The sequence below is a fragment of the Archocentrus centrarchus genome, unplaced genomic scaffold (assembly GCF_007364275.1).
Source record: "Archocentrus centrarchus isolate MPI-CPG fArcCen1 unplaced genomic scaffold, fArcCen1 scaffold_30_ctg1, whole genome shotgun sequence".
Taxonomy (NCBI): Eukaryota; Metazoa; Chordata; class Actinopteri; order Cichliformes; family Cichlidae; genus Archocentrus; species Archocentrus centrarchus.
Genome location: NW_022060259.1, coordinates 4,370,511 through 4,395,665, shown reverse-complemented (window position 1 = coordinate 4,395,665; position 25,155 = coordinate 4,370,511). Strand labels below are relative to the sequence as shown.

General features: G+C 46.2%; 1 protein-coding gene across 1 annotated transcript in view; it reads left to right on the top strand.

Moving 5' to 3' along the window:
- Positions 1-261: 261 nt before the first annotated feature.
- LOC115776340 (exportin-7-like) overlaps positions 262-25,155 on the top strand; it is a 30,061-nt gene continuing 5,167 nt past the window's right edge. Inside the window, 18 exon segments of the mRNA XM_030723973.1 lie at positions 262-357; positions 9,603-9,749; positions 10,959-11,052; positions 11,183-11,349; positions 11,709-11,774; positions 12,120-12,224; positions 12,503-12,668; positions 12,877-12,950; positions 13,044-13,163; positions 13,243-13,389; positions 20,137-20,309; positions 22,282-22,475; positions 22,551-22,656; positions 22,741-22,876; positions 23,886-23,959; positions 24,058-24,138; positions 24,783-24,846; positions 24,970-25,078. Coding sequence (XP_030579833.1) covers positions 325-357; positions 9,603-9,749; positions 10,959-11,052; positions 11,183-11,349; positions 11,709-11,774; positions 12,120-12,224; positions 12,503-12,668; positions 12,877-12,950; positions 13,044-13,163; positions 13,243-13,389; positions 20,137-20,309; positions 22,282-22,475; positions 22,551-22,656; positions 22,741-22,876; positions 23,886-23,959; positions 24,058-24,138; positions 24,783-24,846; positions 24,970-25,078 — 2,056 coding nt within the window. The 5' untranslated portion in view covers positions 262-324.

Below are 25,155 nucleotides of genomic sequence, written 5' to 3'. Positions count from 1 at the left end.
ATAGCACGAGGGTCAGTTAGCTTTGCACAAAAACAGCTGGTAGAAACGTCCTCCAAAAAGCTGCCCTTAATTTCATACTTTGAGTACATTTCAGAGCCTGTACTTTTTTACTTTTACTTGAGCAAAGAAGTTGAAGCAGTACTTCAACTTTTATCAGAGTATTTTTTAACACAAGTATTTGTACTTCTAAGTACAGAATGACTGTACTTTTGCCACCTCTGGTTAAACTGTGTTGCGTTGCACCGTGCCGGAGTCCTGCCAGCGGCCGCCGGCGGGGGCGCTGTTGTCCCTGTGGTGACCCATAAGCGGGGGAGTGAGAGGTGCATGAAATGGAGAAAAATGGCGGATCATGTGCAGGTAAGCAGAGGTTTCATGTTTTTGTCGCCGATAATTTCTGTAGGTGGGCGCAGCTGAAGCTGAGACCGGATCCGAGCGCGCCGCTCCCGGCACCAAGCTGGCGTGGGGCCGCTGCGTGCGGGCGGTGGCCGCGGCGGAGCTGACGGCGGGGAAAGAAAGGATGCGGCCGCCTGTGTTGACTTGTGGCCTGCTGTGACAGCACGGACTGGAGGTTAGCCGCTGCTAGCTGCAAGGGTTGGCTCCAGGCTCCGGGACCAACGCAGGAGCCGGGGAGCTGTGGGGATTCGGCCTGGGGACCCCCGGTCCCCGTGCCCGGTAGAGGAGCGCGACCATAGTTAGAGCGGCGGGAAACGTCGGCGTATTTCAGCGAAGTAAACAATGAAACATGATTAGCTGCGGCCGGATAGCTGACAGGCTAGCATGAACTGTCACCTGGCGCCACGGTGAACCGCTGTGAGCACGCCTGTCCCGGCCGGCCCGGCGAACCGAAACCGGCGGACCTAACCGGGCCCGGTACCCGGCACTTTCTGTCCCTGAGTTTCGGGTGTTTTTCTTATCCGCAGCTCGGCTCCGTTAGCTCTGCCATGCAGCGGCTAGGCTAACGTTAGCAACTCCAGACTGAACTTCTCCCGCCCGAGCGTGTTTGAAAACATGACTGGGTCTGTCCGTCTGTTTGTCGGTGAACCGGGGCGACGGCACCGGGCTGGACCCGCGGGGGCTTTAGGGAGGGGGCAGCGGGGCATTTTACATGTGTGTGCGGATCCCGGAGCCGTAGCTAGCCTTGCCGCTGCGCTCCGGACACATGTTTGGGAGCCGGAGGAGGAGAGGGATGAAGTTTGGAGCTTTCTGTTGTGCTTTCGCTTCGCTCCATCATGCCCAGGAGGAGCTCTCTAAGAGCTTCGGAGGCTTTCCAGCATTTAAGCAGGGCACTTTTTAGAGTGGTAGACTTTATGCTGCTGTACAGGTGCTCACTGAACAGGTGAAACACGGACAGGTGAAGCCAGCTTTCATTTTCTGTGCTGATCACGTGATCGCTAAACAACGTCATATTTTCTTGTGCACAGGATGAATAAAACTCGACCCCAGTTTATGGGCTGAAGCAGTAACTTTAAAGTAAGTTTAAGCAGTTTATCTGTGATCAGCTCGGGATGATATGAACTCAGGTGTGTCACAGGTGTCTTCAAACCTTATAAAAATGAGGTTTACAGATTGGACCCTTTAAAAAGCCCCCCGGCAGTGATACTTTCACCGTCACAGGTCAGGATCCTTTCAGTGACATAATGTCTGATTGTCCAGGTGAAAGTCTTCACTGACGTAATGGTTTTACTGGTCCCAGTGAATGAGACACTCATTTACCCCAAGAGTGATTAACATATCGCTGCCTCGTTCAGTTTCCCTTTGAGACCTCAGTGTAATAAAAGACTTTAATTTGCTGTTTTCAGAAGAGAAACTCAAATCATCTCATTTTAGAAGTTTCAACACAGCTGTTTTTTGTTTTGTTTTTTTCTTTGTTTGTTTTTAATTTATCTTTAATTCGTTTATCAGTTATCGTACTGTGAAAGATGAACTCGGGGCCAAATCCATCGTGAGGGCCAGCCCACTGCATGATTTAGCGTAGTCTGAAAACTGCATTACAGTCCACAGTTACTGCAGTTTTTCCATGAGGTGCCTCACTCTTCCTGTAGTGAGCCTATAGTTAGAGTTGTGTAAACCTGCTCTCTATAATGTTCATGAACTGACAGCAGCCTCACTGAGTGTTTCTCCTCAGCTGTTTCAGGTTTCAGTTCTTCTTTAAGTGTGGACATGCTTAGAATTTATAGATTTTTTAAATTTATTTATTTTTAAATAAAAAGGGGCCGTATGTATTAGCAGCCGTGCTCTGACACTCCTGTGATGTTTACGGCTGCTACTCATGATGATTAAATGTCCATCTGCTAATCTTTAGATAATAGCCGATCATCCGTCTGCTCCCTGAAACCTCCCACAGGTTTTCTGTTTATGGAGAAGAGCTGCAGACCAAACAGCATCTCCTGAATTGTTTCCCAGCATTTATATTATTATATTTCTGCATAAGCGGGCCTTTAAGCTCGCAGTGCCTTATTTTTCTGGCAGGAGTCTATATACCAAAAACAAGATTGAATAAAACCTCACAATAAATAAACAGCTCTGGGGTTCACATTTGGCTCAGCCTGTTTCCATGAGTTTATTATTTCTGGTTTCTGATGCATGTCCGGATCACAGGGCAGCAGTCTAAGCAGAGACCCCCCCTCTCACCGTCTCCTCCTCCTCCATCCAGGGGCACCTCGAGGTGTCCCCAGAGCAGCTGAGAGACATCACCTCTGCAGCGTGTCCTGGGTCTGCCCTCCCGCTCGGAGGACACACCTGAAACCCCTCCCTTACGAGGTGTCCTGGTCACATGATGAGCAGCGGCTCTACTCCGAGCTCCTCCTGACCTCTCACCCTGCTGCACGGGCGAGCCCGGCCTCTGGAGGATGCATCCATGTTCCAAAAGCTAGTCTCAGTAGGCGGGGATCAGAGCTCTGTGCTGCATCCACAGTACAGTTATTCCACATGTTTTTGACAGCGCCCCCCTGTGGCAGCTGCAGCATGAGGGCCTGCAGAGCCAAAGTGAACCAAAACAGCTGACCGGCTGATTCGGGTTTACTTCCTGGTTAAATAAAGGTTAGATTTATAAAAATGTCTCCCCAACAGGCCTGCAGCACCTTTGGTTAGCACAGGCTGCTTTTGGACACTTGCAAATTATTATTGTACCTCATTTTTATTAAAGTGACTCTTTGTAAGTTTAGACGAGGAATAAACAGCGTTACCTGAAAGGTGAGTGTCGGGTCAGCACAGTGTAGAAAATACAAATGATGGAAACAAAGAAAAGATGCTGCAGGTGCATTTCAGGCATCCTGTGTAGGTGTTTGGAAGCCAGGTGTGACGAGTGAGGGGTGGAGCTGTCAATCACAAGTCGGTAGCCAATGAGCATAGCTTGGATAATCCTGCTTTCTGAAACTTAGTGACCAATGTTTATGAAGTGGGGTTGAGGGTTCATTCAGTGTGGCTCAGCAGACACACCCGTACTGAGGTCAGGGTGCCCACTAACATACCTGTGGGGCACTGCAGCAGAGTGAACTATTCTGTTTAACTGGGAAACTGTGCGTGCTGTCACCAGTGTGGTAGATGGTCCTGCAGTATCACAGAGAGGGTTGTGATGTTCGTGTGCTACCGTTGCTCTCTGGCTGAAGGTTGTTGCTGTGCTGGACTCTCCTGAGAGCCGGTCTGTGTCCGCCCTGGGATAGGAGTAGAAGTCCAAACAGGAAGAAAACAAAGTTTTCCATAAGAAAGTTTAATCTCGCTGAGCTGTGGCGGCGTCTCCCTCTCTGTAGTCGGGGAATCGCTGTGCTTGTGTATCACTGCAGCCACGATGAAAATTGACACAGTTGTGTGTTCGTGTCAGGTTCAAAAGTTGAAAAGCTGAAACAACCTCATTTTTAGCAGCATCCACAAAGTTTGTCTGCAGCAGCGAGTGGAGCAGGAAACACTGCAGCACAGATAAAGATCTGAAGCTCTCCTGCTGTTTCCAGCTGGACCCAAACTTCATTAGCTGCACCTTAAAGTCAGATTCACATTCACACCTGGAAAATGACTTTACATCATTTTTACTCCCCAAATCTGCAGCCATCAGAGTAACATACCCTCCTCATTTTCGGCAGGTTGAAACATCCTGAATATAATAAAGGAGAATGTTGTTAAAGGGACTGTGCAGAGTTTCAGGTTATTAAATGACAGAAAGTCAGAGATGCTTGGACTCTGCTTTACATCATTTTATGATCAAAATGCATTAGAAACTCTGAGCTGTTGGTCGAATAAAGAGAGAGGAACTTTGGGAAACCCTTAAAGAATAAAGCAGTTATTGACTGAAATATCTGAATCGTGCAAACAGAGTATTTGCTGCTTCCTTCAGGTTTCGTTGGTTTCCTGAGTTGTAGATGATGGTAAACCGAGTCTTTGTCCTTTATTTGACTAAAATAAGGCATCTCTGCAATGATTGATCGAGTAACTAGAATAATTTGATAATAAAAAATCCTCAACACAAATTTGTTGCTTTGATGCTTCGTTTAAACTCTGCAGCTCAGGTATAAGCGGAGCGTTTTCCCTGCATTAGCAGCGTTCAAGTTCTCCATCACTGCGATGATTTCCTTCATTTGGAAAAACAACCCTTTAACACCAAGTGGGTCATCGCTGTCACGTTTTTCCACGCCTCCACTGCTCTCTACACCCATGTATGTGTTGTGCTTGCTGTGCTGAGATTTTCAGCTATTGGATACGTAACCACAGTTTCCTAGCAGGTATCGCCATTAGCACTAGCGATCGTTTGGTACCGAGGAGCTCCTCCAAAATATTTTTTATGTTTTAATCCCTGATTAGCCACTAAAAATAAACCTGCAGCAGAAATATACACTGCTCATGAAAATAAAGGGAACACTCAAATAACATCCTAGATCTGAATGAATGAAATATTCTCATTGAATACTTTGTTCTGTACAAAGCTGAATGTGCTGACAACAAAATCACACAAAAATCATCAATGGAAATCAAATTTGTTAACCAATGGAGGCCTGGATTTGGAGTCGCACACAAAATTAAAGTGGAAAAACACACTACAGGCTGATCCAACTTTGATGTAATGTCCTTAAAACAAGTCAAAATGAGGCTCAGTATTGTGTGTGGCCTCCCTACAATGTCTGGGCATGCTCCTGATGAGGTGGTGGATGGACTCCTGAGGGATCTCCTCCCAGACCTGGACTAAAGCATCCGCCAACTCCTGGACAGTCTGTGGTGCAACGTGACGTTGGTGGATGGAGCGAGACATGATGTCCCAGATGTGCTCAATCAGATTCAGGTCTGGGGAACGGGCGGGCCAGTCCATAGCTTCAATGCCTTCATCTTGCAGGAACCGCTGACACACTCCAGCCACATGAGGTCTAGCATTGTCCTGCATTAGGAGGAACCCAGGGCCAACCGCACCAGCATATGGTCTCACAAGGGGTCTGAGGATCTCATCTCGGTACCTAATGGCAGTCATGCTACCGCTGGCGAGCACATGGAGGACTGTGCGGCCATCCAAAGAAATGCCACCCCACCCCACACCATTACTGACCCACTGCCAAACTGGTCGTGCTGAAGGATGTTGCAGGCAGCAGATCGCTCTCCACGGCATCTCCAGACTCTGTCACGTCTGTCACATGTGCTCAGTGTGAACCTGCTTTCGTCTGTGAAGAGCACAGGGCACCAGTGGTGAATTTGCCAATCCTGGTGTTCTCTGACAAATGCCAAGCATCCTGCACAGTGTTGGGCTGTGAGCACAACCCCCATCTGTGGATGTCGGGCCCTCATACCATCCTCATGGAGTCGGTTTCTAACCGTTTGTGCAGACACATGCACATTTGTGGCCTGCTGGAGGTCATTTTGCAGGGCTCTGGCAGTGCTCCTCATGTTCCTCCTTGCACAAAGGCGGAGGTAGCGGTCCTGCTGCTGGGTTGTTGCCCTCCTACGGCCTCCTCCACGTCTCCTGGTGTACTGGCCTGTCTCCTGGTAGCGCCTCCAGCCTCTGGACACTACGCTGACAGACACAGCAAACCTTCTCGCCACAGCTCGCATTGATGTGCCATCCTGGATGAGCTGCACTACCTGAGCCACTTGTGTGGGTTGTAGAGTCCGTCTCATGCTACCACGAGTGTGAAAGCACCGCCAACATTCAAAAGTGACCAAAACATCAGCCAGAAAGCATAGGTACTGAGAAGTGGTCTGTGGTCCCCACCTGCAGAACCACTCCTTTATTGAGTCTGTCTTGCTAATTGCCAATAATTTCCACCTGTTGTCTATTCCATTTGCACAACAGCATGTGAAATTGATTGTCAATCAGTGTTGCTTCCTAAGTGGACAGTTTGATTGCACAGAAGTTTGATTTACTTGGAGTTATATTGTGTTGTTTAAGTGTTCCCTTTATTTTTTTTTTAGCAGTGTATTTAGGAGAATGCCCGTGAATACAAAGCATTACAACATTACGCTTTTGCAGCCCCCAGTTTTCAACAAAAACACTGATAACACAGCAGCTGTTTTACGTGCAGTCTGTCTGCACATGTGTGCAAAGAGGCGGAGCCATTACTCAGACGGTGAGCTCAGGTGGAGTGAAAGGAAGCGTTTTTCTAGCGTCCAAAGCAGCAGCGCTTGTTCCCGTAACCACCTTAAAACCTTTACTGGGAAACAGCTGGAGGTCCTTCATTGATCACCTGATCAGCAGGTGAAGAAAAGAGAACTCTGTAGCTGCTCCATCCATGCTGTTTGTTTAACACAGGGAAACAGCTGCAGTAAATCTATGGAAGTTAAAATATGCAGATGAACTTAATAAGACAAAAGTATTTCTTATCCGATTAATCGGTTAAATAATCAATTACTAAAATAATCCATAGCTGCAGCCCAACTCAGATTCAACATGAGGAAGACGAAGTTTTCTTTACACCTCAAACGTCATTCGAACAACGATTGAAACACAAAGTTAGCACCAAGGAGGACGTGTGAGCACCATAAAGCAAAGACAGTGGGACTGTATTTGCAGACAGATCAATGTTAAAGCTGGATGATTTATTGATAAATGAATGCTGAGCCATTCTGAAGCTGCAGGGAGGCCCGTATCCCTGCTTAGACTGCAGCCAGGGAACAGCTTCATGGATGATTTGATGCTCACATTTCCCAAAATGTTCCAGCTTCAGCCTTTCAGGTGTGAGGGTTTGATGATTCTTACATGATGGTGAACTCAGTGTTTGGGGGGGGGGTGTCATTTTTCATTTACCGTATTTTAATTGTTGCAGGTAAACGTAAGGCTGCTCAGTTACACCTTCAGAGATTTGTTTTTGTCTTCCTGGAAATCTGGAAGTTTTTTCTTGTCTTGTGGTGCTGGAAAGCAGTTGCAGTTGAGCCAAACTGTATTTGTGTTGTTGTGTCCAGGTAAAAGTCTCACTGAGATTAAGAGGTGTGGCCAAGAGAGCAGCTGAAGCTACAACTATGTAACAAAGAAACGGACACACCTGCTGTTCAGTGCAGTGAGTGAGCGCAGACCTGCAGGTCATCAGGAGCCACTTTCAGTCTGGATGTGAGGGCCGTGCAGAGCTCGTGCACTGATCTGACACGACTGTCTGATGGTTGTGAGTGTGAAAGCTGTAATCTGAGAGGACTTCAGAAGCATTGCTCAGTGGCAGCACAATGAGGAAACTGTTGAACGACGTTGTAAAACCAGCTCCTGTGTTATTGGGACCCGTTTACATGGAAGAAATTCAGGTTGTTCCTGAATGATTTCTCAAGTACAGCACTGAGTTCTCTGTGTACTCTGTGCAGCCCTGAGTGCGCTCTTTAGTCCTGATTTTTCTTTATAAAGGGTCATTATGAATAAAATCAACCAGATCAATCATTTAATGAAGCCATGCAAAGTTTTACCTTCATTCTATGAGTACTTTCAGTTACAGGAAGTACACAGGGTCCATGTACTGCATCTTGGAGCCCTCATGGCTTCATCAGTCCAGCAGATCTCTACATGAAACTTTCAGCACTGAAAAGCACATTTAATCTCTGTTAGAAACTGCATCCGGATCAGTTTTACAGAGTCTCAGGCCAGAGACTAAACCTGGTTCCTGTGAGCATCAGTGATGGATCCACCACAGTCTGAATGGCTGAATCACTGCAGGGAACCTCACAGAGTGCATTGTGGGTAAATACAGGTGGCTGCTCAGGCTCATCTCCTCGCTTTGAATGCTGTCACATTTTAGCAGTCGTGCGTGCAGCTTGTGGCTGTGGAGAAATGATGCGGTTTGGCCACGATGCGTCGATCAGACAGCTTCAGGTCCTCAAAAGTTTTTAAAAATCAAATCTGTGTGTACTTCAAGGGTCTGTAACATTTCCATGGCTTCATTGCATAAACCAGTTACTGTGCTGATTCTGAGGGAAACCAGGCACGACGATGAGCGGCGGATCAGTCACAGTGACTCCTCCTCTTCATCATCCTTCCTGACTCTAACAGGACCGTCATCTCCAAATTGAACTCAGTCAGGCCTGAAACCATCAGGAAGGTGTTTTTCATAGACTTCCATCCAATCAGACTGCTTTTTACAACCAGAGGTGTCGCCCCCAGCTGGTCGTTAGAGAGGAAGCAGGTTTAAGGCTTCACTTTTCAGATGTGTCCGGGTCGGTATCGTCATCCTCGCCCATGTCATTAACGGCGCTTTAAAGCCACAGTAACACTGCCCACGTGTTCTAACTGGAGCCTGTCGAGACGTCACCTGTGACATTAAAACACTCAGGTGAGTCCCTGCAAAATAAACCTAGTAAAATCCAGGAATCATCTGTCTGCAGGCCGGCCGCGCACGACCAAATAAAAATAGAAACAGTTTGATTTAAAATTAGAAAGCAGAACCATCTGTCAGCTGCTGCGTTGGGAGTGGGACAGAGTCGGGAGCATCGGGAAGAGCTGGAATCAGAGGAAGTGTGAATCAGGGTGACTTCATCTCCTCAGGAAAAAATGGAAAACTTACACAAGAAAATGGGGGAAATGTTAAATGTAGCAGTTGAAATATTATTCCTTTTCATATCTTTCAGTTATTTTTCCCTCAGTGTTGTTATTCCAGGGTTTGGGTGTAGTTTGGTGTGTGTGTGTGTGTGTGTGTGTGTGTGTGTGTGTGTGTGTGTGTGTGTGTGTGTGTGTGTGTGTGTGTGTGTGGTTATTCCTGCTGAACTTTATCAGGTTCGTGTGAAGTGAGTCTGTGATGAGGCGCTGCAGACGTTGGCGTGCACCCTGGGTTTGCTGCTCCCCTCTTATCTGAGACCCGCAGAGGTTCGATGCACATGATGCAACGCTCGGTAATATCGCTCCATGTACCACAAACGCCTCGCACGGGTGGAGGCAGCGAACGCACCGCCATGTCTGTAAGCACAAGCAGCCTCCACCTGAGCTCCTCCATCCTTGACTCTGTGATGGTGCAGTTTTCCTGGAGAGTAGCCCGAGATCATTAAAGCTTCAGGAGGCAGAAAAGCTTGTTTATCCTGTGATTATGAGCATTTAAAGGCTCGGTGTGGGGGGCCTGTTTTATCTGGTTCTAATCTCTGCGCTCCTCCCGAGTCTGTCTCTGAAACTAGGAAAGGCTGCTGCTCTCTGATAAGCCCGTGTCCTCTTCTCTGTCTTTATTCAGGGCCTTGCCCAGCTGGAGATCCTGTGTAAGCAGCTGTACGAGACCACCGACACCGCCGTCCGACACCAGGCCGAGAAAGCTCTGGTGGAGTTCACCAACAGCCCCGACTGTCTCAGCAAATGTCAGCTGCTGCTGGAGAGAGGCAGCGTGAGTAGAAACAGCACCAAACTGTCCCACCTGAGCTGCTTCAACATTCCCACATTAGCAGATATAATTCTCGGGGGGGGGGGGGGGGGGGTCCTGCTAATAAAACTGTAGATAAGACTCAGCATACATGGCAGATGGAGGTTAGGCCCTGATGAAAGGTGGTTTCAGCCATCCCTGCAGGCAGGAGATCTTCATGGGGCGGAGACCCACAAAGTCCTGACATATGATCCATGAATGCTGGCACACACCTCAGATTGATGTTAAAATATCAGAGCATCTCTGATGTGAGCAAGTTTATTTTTATAATCTAATTCAGCAACCTTGGATATTCTGTACCTGTTAGACCAGTTCAAGGGTTTATTTTTATTTGGATGATTGTGAAAGTATCATGTCAGAGATCAGTGAAGATCCACCGGGAGGTTCAGAGTGCTGTATGGAGTCGTGTTAATGAGCACCAAGAACGTCCACCCACAAATGTCTTCAGTAAAGCAGCTCCAGCTGTCACAGTCCTGATATCAGACCTGAAGAGCTTCCCTGAGGAGGACTGCACTCTTTAAAGCTGAAAGGAAACTTTCTGTTTCGTCTGGAAGAAGAGGAGCAGCACCGAGTCCGAGGTGTTTGAAGCCCAGTGAGGACTTTCTGCAGGCTCTGATGGTTTGGGGTCCAGGCCATCTGCTGCTGATGGTGCTGGTTGGTCCACTGATCCAAAGTCAGTGCAGCCTCTACCAGGAGGAGTTGGAGCACTTCCTGCTTCCACCTGCTGATGAGCTTTATGGAGATGCTGACTTCCTTTTTGATTGATCTTAGGCAGTTGTTCTCATTATGCTGCGTCAGCTTCATGCTCACGTTCATGAATGTGAATGAGCTCAGGTCATTTTCTGGCCTGTTCACCTGAGTGTGTGTTTACCTGTGCAGCCAGCTCGAGCTTTAATACCATCACAGCACAGACCTGCTATGATGGTATTAAAGCTCAGCTCATATTTCACATTAATGAACAGGTTTCTGTATAGATGCAGTGTTTGGCACAGGTGGGCCACCCAGGTGTTGTTTCTGATTTTAGTTCTTGTATTTTTTATCTGTCTGAGATAAAGATGGAGATGTTCAGCTGTGGGTCTGAGAGGTTCTTCCTGTGCCATCAGAGTAGATGGATTTAGCTGGATGTCAGAGATGATGATGTTGCTCCTAACCCGCCTGCTTTTTCTCTCTCAGTCTTCATATTCTCAGCTGCTCGCAGCCACCTGTTTGTCTAAACTGGTTTCTCGGACCAGCAACCCTCTACCCCTCGAGCAACGCATCGACATCCGTGAGTATCTCCTGCTGAGCTCACAGGATGTAAAAATACAACAAAGCAGAATGAGCAGTTGAACGTGTTGTAGGGTGTTTGTTTTATTTTGAAAAGCTGGTGCTGAGTTTCCTGTCTCTGTGGCGTTCAGGGAACTATGTGCTGAACTATCTGGCGACACGGCCGAAGTTGGCGGCGTTTGTGACGCAGGCGCTGATCCAGCTTTACGCCAGGATCACCAAGCTGGGCTGGTTCGACTGTCAGAAGGACGACTACGTCTTCAGAAACGTGATCGGCGACGTGACGCGCTTCCTGCAGGTCAGAGCGCTGGAACACTCCTGGACGGGTGACCTTTGAACCCGGTCTTTTATTTATGTATTTGGTCAGAATAAAGTTATAAGCCTGGAAAAGGTCGGCGTGCTGGGCGGCTCGTTAGCTGGAGCCGTGCAGACACGTCAGAGCTTTGGCGTGTTTGTAACTGCACGGCAGGTCCAGTGGCGTCAGCGAAGGATTCATTCTGATGTAAACGTGCAGCTGGAACAGTTTGATTCCCTGAACCACTCCTCCATTTTTCTGTTCGATGTGTAAGGAGGAGGAGCCAACAGAAACAGGATTAATTAAGCCTGGATTAGTTGAACCTGATCTTCTCTAAGCTGCTGTTGCTGCTGTGTTTACAGGACAGCGTTGAACACTGCATCATAGGCGTCACCATCCTGTCCCAGCTGACCAATGAGATCAATCAGGTGAGTCACATGGTGGTTAACGAACTCAGAGGAATCAGCTGACCGGGTTAAATAACAGACAAGCTTTATTCAGAGGAAAATACCAGAAAGCTAATCGAATACAAATCACTGTTTGATTAGTGATCAGTAATAATCATCATAATAACAGCTTAGAAATGAGTAAAAAATGTAAATTAGCTCAAAAACATTTAATTCAGAGCTGAAAGCTCAGTAAAACGGATTAATAGAAATAAATGAAAAACACTGAAGTGACTTAAACTCGGTGAGCAGCGTGCGCAGCAAACAGGATATTAAAATAACCAGCGTGTGCATCTCCCGGTTTAACCTCCTGTGTTTCCTCCTCAGGCCGACACGACGCACCCGCTGACCAAACACAGGAAGATCGCCTCCTCGTTCAGAGACTCCTCGCTCTTTGACATTTTCACGCTTTCCTGCAACCTCCTCAAACAGGTTTGTTTCAGCGGCTTCGTCCCGCCTGCAGCTCGTTAAACACACAGGAGCTAAAACAACAGAGGATGAACTGAGAGGCTGCACGAAGGCCCGGTCTCAGAAAGAGAAGGCTCATTTTCATCCATGAATCATGCAAAGGTGCCCTGAGAGGTCACACTAAAATTTATTTTGAGTCTGAAGCGAGCTCTGAAGTTCTTGTTGATGAGGCGGCGTCGGCGTGTTGGATTAGTCGTGGATACGGAGAGCAGAAGGCAGCTGAAGATGTGTTTGTCTTTCAGGCTTCGGGGAAGAACCTGAACCTGAACGATGAGTCCCAGCACGGCCTGCTGATGCAGCTCCTCAAGCTCAGCTACAATTGCCTCAACTACGACTTCATAGGAACCTCCACGGACGAGTCGTCGGACGACCTGTGCACCGTGCAGATCCCCACATCATGGAGATCAGGTAGCTGCACGAGGGGGCGGGGCCGGGCAAAAGGATCATGGAAAAATGTTTGTTCATTTCCTGCACGTGACTCGCTGCTGTTGTAGAAAGCAGCAGTTTGTAAATGTGGAGGGTGTCTTTACAGTTGGGTCAGGATAGTGTGACAGCTGTGCAGCAGGCGGCTCGGCGGTGCAAAAAAGGTTAAATACGTCTGTTTTCTCTCCCGCAGCCTTTCTCGATTCCTCCACCCTGCAGCTGTTTTTCAATTTGTATCATTCCATCCCTCCATCCCTTTCCCCGTTGGTAAGTGAGCACAGTCATGTGATTAAAACCTGCAGACTGAGGCGAGAAACTTCCTGTTTGTGAGCCTGTGTGTGTCTGCGTGTGTGTGCGCAGGTGTTGTCGTGTCTAGTTCAGATCGCCTCAGTCCGGAGGTCTCTCTTCAACAACGCAGAGCGAGCGAAGTTTCTCTCACACTTGGTGGACGGGGTGAAGAGGATATTGGCAAACCCACAGGTAACACATACCTGCCTCGCTTGAACACACACCTCTCTGCAGCTTGGCGTGTTTTTGAAAACGTGTGTTTGTGCTTCAGTGTTTGCCCGATCCGAACAACTACCACGAGTTCTGCCGCCTGCTGGCGAGGCTGAAGAGTAACTACCAGCTGGGCGAGCTGGTCAAAGTAGAGAACTACCCCGAGGTCATTCGCCTCATCGCCAACTTCACCGTCACCAGTCTGCAGGTGGGAGGAGGGCGTCTTCATTTATAACCTCTTCTCAGGCTGTAGTAGCTTGTATGTATGGTCCCTTTGAATATATGGGTCAGATTTGACCCGCTTATCTTAGATCCGTGTGTGTGTGTGTGTGGGTGTGTGTGTGTTAAATGTTGGTTTTAGGGAACCTGTAAACGGTGCATGTCTGTGTGCACCTTTTATGGGACTGAGTCGAATACGTTTGTCCAGGTTCCCACAGAGGTGCCCCTCTGTGGGAGTCTGTCTAAATGGTACCACATCAGAGGTGGATACATTGCAAGGATGTTTTAAAAAGCAGCGAGGTAACAGTGCCTCACCCGTCACTTGTGTAAACGACATGAAATTATGGCCTGAAGTCAGCTACATCCACATTATCGGTTACCTTTGTTTTGTGAGGAATCACGTAATTATAAGAGTACCAGATTACCTTCAAAGCAATAAAATCAATAAAGTAATGCTTAACAAACAAGGCAACGTTGTTTTCCTTAAAGCAGCTGTAGAGCCGAGCCAGAGCATCAGCCAAGCTAAGCCCTTAGCATGGGTCATGCTAAGGGAAAGTGGAGCGGTGGAGACAGTCAGCTGTTCCTGTATCGCTGATTAGGGAAAACATGCAGTGATGCTGCAGCTGTTCTGTGGAAGGTAAATCACTGATCTGGATATCAGAGTGTTCAGATCACTGAAACAGAAACACTGGACTGGCTGAAGGCTGATCGAGGAGACACGCAGCTGTCATCCTGCTAACTGCTACGTGTTTACATGAAGGCAGGCATTGTTTAAGCTTTGTGTAGGCTGTATGCTGTAGTGTCACACTATAAATAAAATAACGTAAACAAATAAGAGGCTGTACATTAAAGGAAAACTTAAAACATAAGGAGAAAATACAGTAATAGGATGTGCAACTGGGTAGTATAATTTGGGGGAAAAAGAACAAATTTACATAATAAAATAATTTGAAAAAATGTACAGACTGATGTAGTGACAACCGACAACAGCACAAGTTGAACCCGAGTTCATGTTCCAACTAATAAAGCCGCCTGTTACAGCAGAGGTCCCCAACCCCCGGGCCGTGGACCGGTACCGGGCCGCACATAAAGAATAAATAACTTAAATTATTTCCGTTTTACTTATCATCTGCGCCTAAACTATATTTTATTTTGAAAAATGGGCGGATTCGCTCCGTTACTTCCCTCCATGACTTCCTCTTGACGTGTCAAGACGTTTCTGCTCACATGATACGTCACCGCTAAAATTAAACCCAGAAGCTTCAGGCCTGTCTAACGAAATCGGTTGGTTGACCTACATAACGCTTCTTTAAATTTTTGAGTGCTCAACAAGAGTAGAAAAGCGCTATGTAAGAACTAGTCCATTTACCATTTTTATTTATCAACACCGGGGATAGCAGTGAGGTAGACCCAGCCATCAAACTGACTCTCCAGCGCTTGACACCGCGGCTCTGCAGCCACGCTCCATGTGAAATCGGCCGAACCCAGTCAAACCAGAAGCCAGCAAAAATGAGTATCAGAGAAACAAGCTCAGGGGGCTTACACTGATTCAGTGTTATGGTGAGTTGTATTTTTCATGCGCTTTATACAGTAAAAATCACCTAAGTCGAAGTCGCACAAATCGGGTTTTCGCTCTAGTTGGATGGCATCTGCAGGTCCTGATTTTTCCTAACATTAATTCCAATAAAATCATCACATAAATCCGTCGGATATTCACCTACCTCGGATGAAAAATCTGGTCCCATTGTAATAAATTTCCAGTTAAATGTGATCGCATAAACTGGATGAGTTTAGCGCTAAAACCCTCCTCAGCTCCTGTCCGCCCACTTCCATGCATCGGCTCGTTCGTGCACAACTACACACACACTAACAACGCCTGGAAATTGTTTTAGTGTTTATATCAGTTCATTTCACCGGGGACAATCGTGGCAAGTGTAAGCTACAAATTTGCACTTACGAGTAAAATTTCAGATTATAAAATTTGCAGAAGCAAATTCATAGATGAAGCAGAAGCCATTGCAGCGAAATTCGTTAATAGACCCCAAACTGGGCCATTTGAATCCGACTGAGGTGATTTCTACTGAATTTGTTTTTGCGGTGTATCTTATTTTGAAGGCATGTTTTACCATGGCTCTAACAGCTGACCAGGGAGCGCTGTGGGCAGAGAGCCTGTTATTCATGTTGAGGCGGGATGTTACGAGAACGCTGCTGATAGAGTTGCATACAAATACAAAGTGGATTCCCGTTTTTTATTCAGGGTTCGTACGGGTGCTGGAAATCCTTAAAAATGCTTGAATTTTAATATTGTCCTTTCAAGGTTTGAAAAGTGCTTGAATTTTGGATATAGTGCTTGAAAGTGCTTGAAATTGTAACCGCTTTTTTTTGTAAATAAAAATATAACTATCTGGTTGAACAGTTCGCTTATGAAACGGAGAAATAAAATGAGTCGTAAAGTCTAAAATGAAAATTTCTCCGCGTGGGTCTGGCCTGCCCGTCTGCATGTGATCTGTCAGTCTGTTTGTGACCACGCCCCTCCCCCGAAGACAGAGAGTGGCCGTTTTAATGAGTGTTCACTGGAAAACTGCAAACTCCAATTATGGATCAGACGAATATGGAATACTTTTAAGTCAAAAGTTACAAACATAATCCCCGCAAATAATGTCATTCCTCGCGAGTAAATTCAACAGCGTAGAACTCAGCGCATCCACGGAGGCGCTCTCGTTCACTTGTACACCACTGCGCCGTTCTGTGGTCTGCAGCGATATGGCCTCCGATCTGGCGGATCAATTCAAAGGCTTCATTGAATTTTCTAAAATAGGCCATCATCGATTCACAGAAAGACTCAATAACGATATTAGACAGGAATAAGCTGTGAGTGCGGCGCAGCAGGTGTGGAAAGCAGCCAAAACCGCCGAAGATAAATTCAACAAGGAAGTGGAAGTATTGTTCCAAAAAGCTGAATCAAAAATGTAAGCCGTACGCAGTAAACCGCAGAAAACCATGATGGATTTTATTCAGAAGGTATGTACATTAATTCTATATGTTCCTGGCGTGTTGTCATCTATGCTTATATTTGTACGCAATCTGGTGATTGGCGGCTGGCACTGCTGCCAAGTTTTGTGTAAGAAAACTCGCTGTTGGCTGTCTTAAAACTCGCCAAAGGACGAATCGAGGACCGGGGGTGGGGTTAGGTGTCCCCCTCGGCCGAAGAGAGGTCCGGGCGATGCCACAGCGTAGGAAGGGCCGCAGTATTGCTGTATGTACACAAAACACGGCGACAACGGAATTTTCATGTTTCCGGTGTTGTGCCAAAAAGTGATTTCCGATTTTATTTTTTTTTTTTTTACTGTATTATCTTTCTTATATCGGTAAATAGACTGTGGCGCACAGGATTTATGAAGGGCTTATATATAAAATGAAGAAATGACTTGTTTTGCAAATATATTTATGACTGCATTACTGTATCAGCATTATAATCAGTCCAGTCGTTTTTGGCTACCCTTTATAGAACTATAATGTTACATTTGTTGCAATTTCTGCAGCCCTCTTGGCAGATCTCTCAGGAAAAAAGACATTTTTAATGTCAATGATAATTTTTACCTTCATTAATAAAGAATATATGAAAGGCACTTTGCCAAGAAGTGATTGCAGCTTCTACCTGTGACAGGAGTGTTGTTTCTCGCTCAGAATGACATAATATCATTCACGAGAGATGTGTTTGACACAGATGTTTCACAGATGTTAGGCCAAAAATTAATCTACAGCCATTTAAATACAACCAATAATTTTTTAGGGGGAAATACTGGAAATCATTTTTTTGGAACAACACGGCATATCTCTAAAACTCTTCAAAAGTCCCCGATGACACCGGGAAAAGTCACTAAATTTGATGCTGGTCACTTTTTGGACAAAAAAAAAAAGTCACTAGGGGGGTCTGAAAAGTCCAAGTGACAAAGTCACTAAGTTGGCAACACTATCTGCCGGTGTTGCCAAAAATTGCAGCTTCTACCATGTGACAGGAGTGTTATTTATGACTCAAAATGAGTTGACATCATTCATGAGAGATAATATTCGAGATATGCTTGACAGACCATACGTCAGCAAGTAATTTACAACTATATAAATACCAGCAATCATTTTTTTGGAAAATACTGGAAATCATTTTTTGGCACAAGACCCGCTATTCAGATGATGCAGTGGTCTGCAAATGTTTGGCCACCCCTGATAATTGTCATGATTTTCCTTTATAAATCATTGGTTGTTCAGATCAGCAGTTTCAGTTAAATATATCATAAAGCAGATGAACACAGGGATATTTGAGAAGTGAAATAAAGTTTACAGGATTTACAGAAAGTCTTCAATAATTATTTAAACAAAATTAGGCAGGTGCATAATTTTGGGCACCCCAATAGAAAATTTCATCAATATTTAGTAGATCCTCCTTTTGCAGAAATAACAGCCTCTAAACTCTTCCTATAGCTTCCAATGAGAGTCTGGATTCTGGTTGAAGGTATTTTGGACCGTTCTTCTTTATAAAACATCTCCAGTTCAGTCAGGTTTGATGGTTTCTGAGCACAGACAGCCCGCTTTAAATCCCACCACAGATTTTCAATAATATTCAGGTCTGGGGACTGAGATGGCCGTTCCAGAACGTTGTACTTGTTCCTCTGCATAAACGCCTCAGTAGATTCTGAGCAGTGTTTAGGGTCGTTGTCTTGTTGAAGTATCCAGCCCCGGCACAACTTCAACTTTGTCACTGATTCTTGAACATTGTTCTCAAGAATCTGCTGATATTGACTGGGATCCATGTGACCCTCAACTTTAACAAGATTCCCAGTACCTGCACTGGCCCCACAGCCCCACAGCATGATGGAACCACCACCAAATGTTACTGTGGGCACCAAGTGTTTGTCTTGGAGTGCTGTGTTCTTTTCCCACCATGCATACCGCCCCTTGTTATGTCCAAATAACGCAGTTTAGTTTCATGAGTCCACAGCACCTTATTCCAAAATGAAGCTGGCTTGTCCAAATATGCTTTAGCGACTCTGTTTGTGGCGTGTGTGCAGAAAAGGCTTCTTCTGCATTACTGTCCCATACAGCCTCTCCTTGTGCAAAGTGCGCTCAATAGTTAAATGATGCACAGTGACACCATCTGCAGCAACATGATGTTGTAGGTCTTTGGAGCTGCTCTGTGGGTTGACTATGACTGTTCTCACCATCCTTCGCCTCTGCCTATCTGAGGTTTTTCTTGGCCTGCCACTTCAGGCCTTAACTAGAACTGTGCCTGTGGTCTTCCATTTCCTCACTATGTTCCTCACAGTGGAAACTGACAGCTGAAATCTCTGAGAGAGCTTTTTGGATCCTTCCCCTAAACCATGTACATTTTGCATACATGCAGTGCAATACAATGTTTTAATGGATAGGCAAGAGTATATTTACTACCAAGATATCCAGAATTTTTCAACACCGGGATGTGTTTTTAATACTTCCTATTACATTAAAATACCACCAAACCAGGAGAAATTAAATGTCATGAAAAAATATCAACATTTTCTTTGTACACTTTTGGGGAGGGGGTCTGAAAAAGAGTAAACTTTGGAAAATGTTGATAATTGTGAATGACCCCTTAATGTGCTGGAAAATCATGAAAATTGACCTTGGAAGTGCTTAAAAGGTGCTTGAATTTGATCCTGGAAAAGGTGTACGAACCCTGTTTATTATTATACGTAGAAAATATCACACTTGGTTATGGTCGTATCATTTATTTTGACGTATTTATTCGCCACACCTTAAAAGCCGGTCCGTGGAAATATTTTCTAACACTAAACCGGTCCGCGGCTCAAAAAAGGTTGGGGACCACTGCGTTACAGCACAAAGTGACCGAATTTTGTCATTAACTCTGGCTCTGACTTTGGGTAACCGGAAGTATAAAACCGAACAGCGGAAGTAGCCGTCTGTCATGGAGCCTACATGTGCTCTTCCAGAAACCCGTAAGGTGCACATGAGGAACAGAGGTCATACGGAGGTCAGAGGGTGCCCTGACACAGACCTCTGGAATAGGGCGGTGTGATGGTGGAGTGGTTAGTGGAGTTTGCATGTTTGACCCAGTGCTTGAGTGGGTTTCCTCCTCCTTCCTCCCACAGTCCAAAGACATGCATGTTAGGTTAATGAGCGGTTCTAAACTGGGCAGGTGGATAAAATACGAATGAGTGGGTAAAGTGGGACTCATAGTTAATGCCATTACATACATGCCTGTCAGTGCTTTTCACCTGCAAGAATAGGTACCCACAAAGCAAGAAAATAATGCAACGAAAAACAACTGCCATTTAATCTGAGAGGTACCTGAGGATAAACCACCTGAAGATCAAACAGAGAAAGAGGGGTTGGGGAGGTCATGTGATCATTAAAGCACCTGTGCTGCTGCTTCAGTGAGTGTGGGAAATGTGTGTGAGGTTTCCTGCCACGGCTTTGAATGCACACACTAGTTTACACTAATCAACAAGTTTTGTGCGCTGAGCATGAATTATTGTTAATATTGATAATTATAGATGGCAGTTTATGATACAGCAGTGAGGCTGGTGTTTAATGTTTACATAATAATGCCAGCAGCTTCACTTTCAGTAACACATTTAAATCATTTAATGGCAGCAGAGGTTTAAGAGCAGAGTGATGAAGAGTGTGATGAAGCAGCGGTTGTGTGTGGCTGACGCCTTCTTCTTCCCCTCCTGTGTCTCAGCACTGGGAGTTCGCCCCCAACAGTGTTCACTACCTGCTGAGCCTGTGGCAGCGCCTGGCAGCGTCGGTCCCTTATGTCAAAGCCACGGAGCCCCACCTGCTGGAGACGTACACCCCGGAGGTCACCAAGGCCTACATCACGTCCCGGCTCGAGTCGGTCCACGTCATCCTCAGGTGAGACCGTCGGTCCAACAGGGGGCGCCATGGTAACGTTTGGACCACTAGTGTCTTTTGGCGTTTTTGTCAGTGTACGCTCAAAAATGGGACTTTATTTCATATTTTCTGTCCCAGGTTACAGATCCTGGTTCATGTTGGTGGTCAGAAAGACCGGCGACAGTATCAGACTTTTATCTTTAATAGTTTTTGAGATTCATGTTCAAACATCGCTGTGTGTAAAAACATGCTGGGCACGGGTCAGTGGAGCAGTGTTTGAAAGTAGGGCTGCAACGATTAGTTGACATTGTCAACAATAATCAACAATAAAAATAGTTAATGACAAATTTAATTGTCATTAAAAGTCGTTTTTTATTACTGACTTTTTTTTTTTTTTTTAAACGGAGTGAGACGTCTTCCTGTCTGTCTATCTCTGGTGGGCATGTTTAGTCATGTGGCTACTGGTGAAACTGCCAACTTTGATTTACAGGGAAGAAAAAGTAAAAAAAAAAATTTATTTTTTTTTTTATGGTTGGAAAAATGGACCCTTAAATTTATATCAGCAGCACAGCTGATTAAAAGTTCTGAATGAAGGATCCGGGTCTTTACTACCATATTTTCATACCTGTCAAGTTTTTTTGTTTGTTTTTTTTTTTTAAATACGGGAAATTTTCTGTTGCTGAAAATAGAAGTCGCTATATGACATCATCACCTAAATTGCATAACTGGTCATTTTGCTTGTAGGTGCAATCGTGGCTGTAGGAGAGAGGAAAAACCTCGTTGGAGAGAAAATGTGTAGAAAAAAACATAAATATGTTTAGAGGGATATGGGAGTGAAGGGAGTGGGTGGGCAGGCTCGGTGTTTAAGTGAGGTTCAGAGGGTGGAGTCGAAGTGAGGTCTGAGTGATGCCAAAGCGTACGAAGGGACGCAGTAAGAAGGATTTATGTACACCGAACACGGCGACAGCGGAGGATTTCACTGTCGCTTTTTGGGGAAAAAAGGTCACTACGTGTGTTTGAAAATCCGCTAAGTTGGCAACATCGAGTCCAACCGAGGTCCAGTTGTTTTTCCACGTTTGTTCCCGCTGTCTACACTAACCTCGTGAGAACTGCCACATGTAGTAGCCTGGGAGGCAGTTCTCACGAGGCTAGTGACAGAATTCAGTTTGAGTGGCAGGAAGACTTTTTCAAAATTATTATATTAAAATACAGAAAATTTACGGGAAAATAATAATACGGGAGGACGGCGGGACAGAGGGGTAAAATACGAGAGTTTCCCAGCCAAAACAGGAGACTTGACTGATGTGCATTTTAAATAACCTTACGCTAAATGTAAAACCTGAATAAGTGCCATTTCATAATTATGTGATTCATAATCCGATAAGTCGACTAATCGTTTCAGTAGTGGATGACTAATTGAAAATAGTCAATATATCAAAATAGTCATCAGTTGCAGCCCTATTTGATATGATGTCGAGAGTTTGGATCATAAAGTTATAATTCCGAGTCGAGCAGACGACCCACGAAGGTCTGGGATGGAATGATTTTTACTTTTTCTGGGAAAACACGACACTTATCTTCAGATAGATTTACGATTTTAACCCTATAACCCTGAAGGTCTTGGGCATGGCACAACGTACTTCAAAAGTGCTGCAGTTTGTGGACTTCTGGCAACAAATACAACAAATGCGCCTACATGGCTGTGAAGTTTCTGAGCTTTCAGGAACTGTTTGAATTTTTCCAATAGGATAAACGGTCACAGATCCTTTGATCAGCCGACTCGGCTTTGATACGGTACGTCTCGACCAGCTGTTTGCGGCTAGTAAGGGCAGGAAACCGGCACTTGAGCGGCGATCGCCCGGCGTTAAAGGCTTAATTTCATAAATGCTTTTCTGATTCGGTCTATTCACTTTGAGTCTGCAGAAGAATAAAAGCTCAGAGCACCCTCAGGTGCAGGTCTTTGGAGACGAGCTGAGCATCTTTCTCTCCGCAGAGACGGGCTGGAGGACCCTCTGGACGACGCCGGCCTCGTTCAGCAGCAGCTGGACCAGCTGTCCACCATCGGCAGGTGCGAATACGAGAAGACGTGCGCTCTGCTCGTCCAGCTGTTCGACCAGGCGGCTCAGACCTACCAGGAGCTGCTGCAGTCCACCAACTCGAGTGCCATGGACATCACGGTGCAGGAGGGTAAGTGTTCAAACCCCCGCCTCTGTTTTCTTTTCAGGGCTTTCCGAGCGTGACGGCTCCTCTGCCTCTCCGCAGGTCGGCTCACGTGGTTGGTTTATATAATCGGGGCGGTGATCGGAGGACGGGTGTCGTTTGCCAGCACGGACGAGCAGGATGCCATGGACGGAGAGTTGGTCTGTCGGTAAGAGTGCGAGCACGCCGAGCCACCGTCGGAGGGCGGTTTCCTGCCGCTGAAATCTGACCTCGTGTCTCCTGTGTTTCTCAGGGTGTTGCAGCTCATGAATCTCACGGACTCACGGCTCGCTCAGGCCGGGAATGAGAGGCTCGAGCTCGCCATGCTCAGCTTCTTTGAGCAGTTCAGGAAGATATACATCGGTGACCAGGTGCAGAAATCATCTAAGGTAAGCTCCACCTGTTGGCTGCAGCTGACCCTGACCTGGCTGCTGTTAGTGGATGGGAATGAGCTGGTCTGACTCTGTGTGTGTTCTCTCTGATCAGAAACAACAAAATGTGATCATCCCAGATAAGTGGTGCACAGTAGATGCTGTGTTGTTGGTGTTTGCGCCCCCTGCTGTCTTTCAGAGTCATGACTGTTTAAAATCCAGGATGTGATGTTGCGTAGATGTAGAATCAGCTGTAAGTTAGTCAGTCCCAGGAAACCAAGATTCACGTTGTTTCCTACCTGAGAGATCTCCTTCCTCCAGCTCTTCCAGTGGGTCAGCGAGGTGTTCCCAAACCAGCTGAGAGATGTAATCTCTCCAGCGTGTCCTCAGCCTGATCCTGGGCTCCATCCTGGACGCCCTTTGCTGGCACGCCCACCTGTGAGGTGACCCTGGGCTATAGCAGTAACGCAGTGTAGAGATTTATTGAGTATATGTCTCATCAGGCCTGGGAATGTCTCAGGATTCCCAGGAGGAACTGGAAAATGTTGCTGGCAAAGTGATGTCTGGAATAATCTGCTTCACCTGCTGCATGATGGATGGATGGATGGATGGATGGATGGATGGATGGATGGATGGAATGATTGGTCAGAGAACCTCAGCTGTCAGTTTGTCCACATTAAGTGTCGAGGTTTTACCGTCTGACCAATGAGACTCGGACCTGTTTCAGTTTCAGCCCCTATCCTCGGGCTGGGAGCTCCAGCTGAATCCGGAGCGTTGTTCATGCCGTACTCTGGTACTGTGTCCTAGTATTGAAGCTGTTTTTTAAAGGGTGAGGGGATGGGACAGAGATGATATTATAGTTTTTTAGATAATTCCTGCTGAGGTTAATAAGAAGAACCTCTGCCTGTGCTGAACTCACCGCTCCAAACTGAGAAGGCAGGACAGGGAACGTGTGGCAGCATTGGTCATGTGATGATATTTGACTTCCTGTGTGTGCGTTTGTAACCGTTTGTGTGTTTGATCGCAGCTTTATCGACGACTATCAGAAGTTTTGGGCTTGAACGATGAGACGATGGTACTCAGCGTCTTTATAGGGAAAATGTGAGTAACTGAAGTCCCTGAGAGCTCGGGATTGTTTCAGAACTGTAATCAGAGGAACGGCGTGTTTGTCGTGGTAAACCGTCTGTCCTCTCTTTCAGTATCACAAACTTGAAGTACTGGGGCCAGTGTGAACCAATCACCTCCAAGACACTCCAGCTCCTCAACGACCTCTCCCTAGGATATCCTTCATGGGTGTGACGTGCATGTTTGTGTTTCTGGTGTTATAATATCTAGTCAGTTTGGGCTCCAGGTTATCCCCCACACACACACACACACACACACACACACACACACACACACACAACAACAACAACAAAGATGAAACTGGATGCTGCTGAGTAAGTATTTCCCCTCATGCTGCACTGAGGGAGGGGTTAATGTCTCCCCTCTGCCCAGCAGAAGACTGGGAACAGGCCGGGAATGGTTTCCTGTAAATATGCTGCATAAAATCCTGAGGAGTCAAATATGGAAACTGTAATCACTTTTTTTAACCTCTCGTCATAAAGATATCCCTAATATGTTCATGTTATATTCAGAAGCCCCGCCCACCCAATGGTCTTGTTTACGAGGGGCAGCCAATCAGAAAAAAGATGTCTTAAATGTAGGAGACGGCTTGTTTCAGATGAGCTGAGGGGCACCAAGGCCCAGTGTCAGATAAAGAAGGATTATTTTAAATGAGTCATGCAGAGCTGTTCTATAAATACGGAGCTGGAAACAAGCAGATTAGGTCCAAAGACGGCAGCGGTGGGCCGAGTTACCCCTCGTCTGAGTCCCGGACAGGGACCGGCCTCAGTGTGTTCTCCTTGACTTCGCGCCTCTGCACATACAGCAGTGTGAGGAAGCTGGTGAAGCTCAGCGCTGTCCAGTTCATGCTGAATAACCACACGGTGAGTTTTTACTGCCGTTTACATGCTAACGGTAGCCTCAGCTTCCTGTCTGATTAAATGTAAAGCTGACGCCACAGAGCCTGTCTGTGACCCCTGCTGAACGTTCCTGCTGCTGTTTTTCAGAGCGAGCACTTCTCCTTCCTGGGAGTGAACAACCAATCCAACCTGAGCGACATGAGGTGTCGGACCACCTTCTACACGGCACTGGGACGCCTGCTGATGGTCGATTTAGGTACACACACACCGGCTGGTGTCTGCTAAAGCTTTCATAACTACCAGGTTTTCCAAAATAACCTCAAAAATAATCCA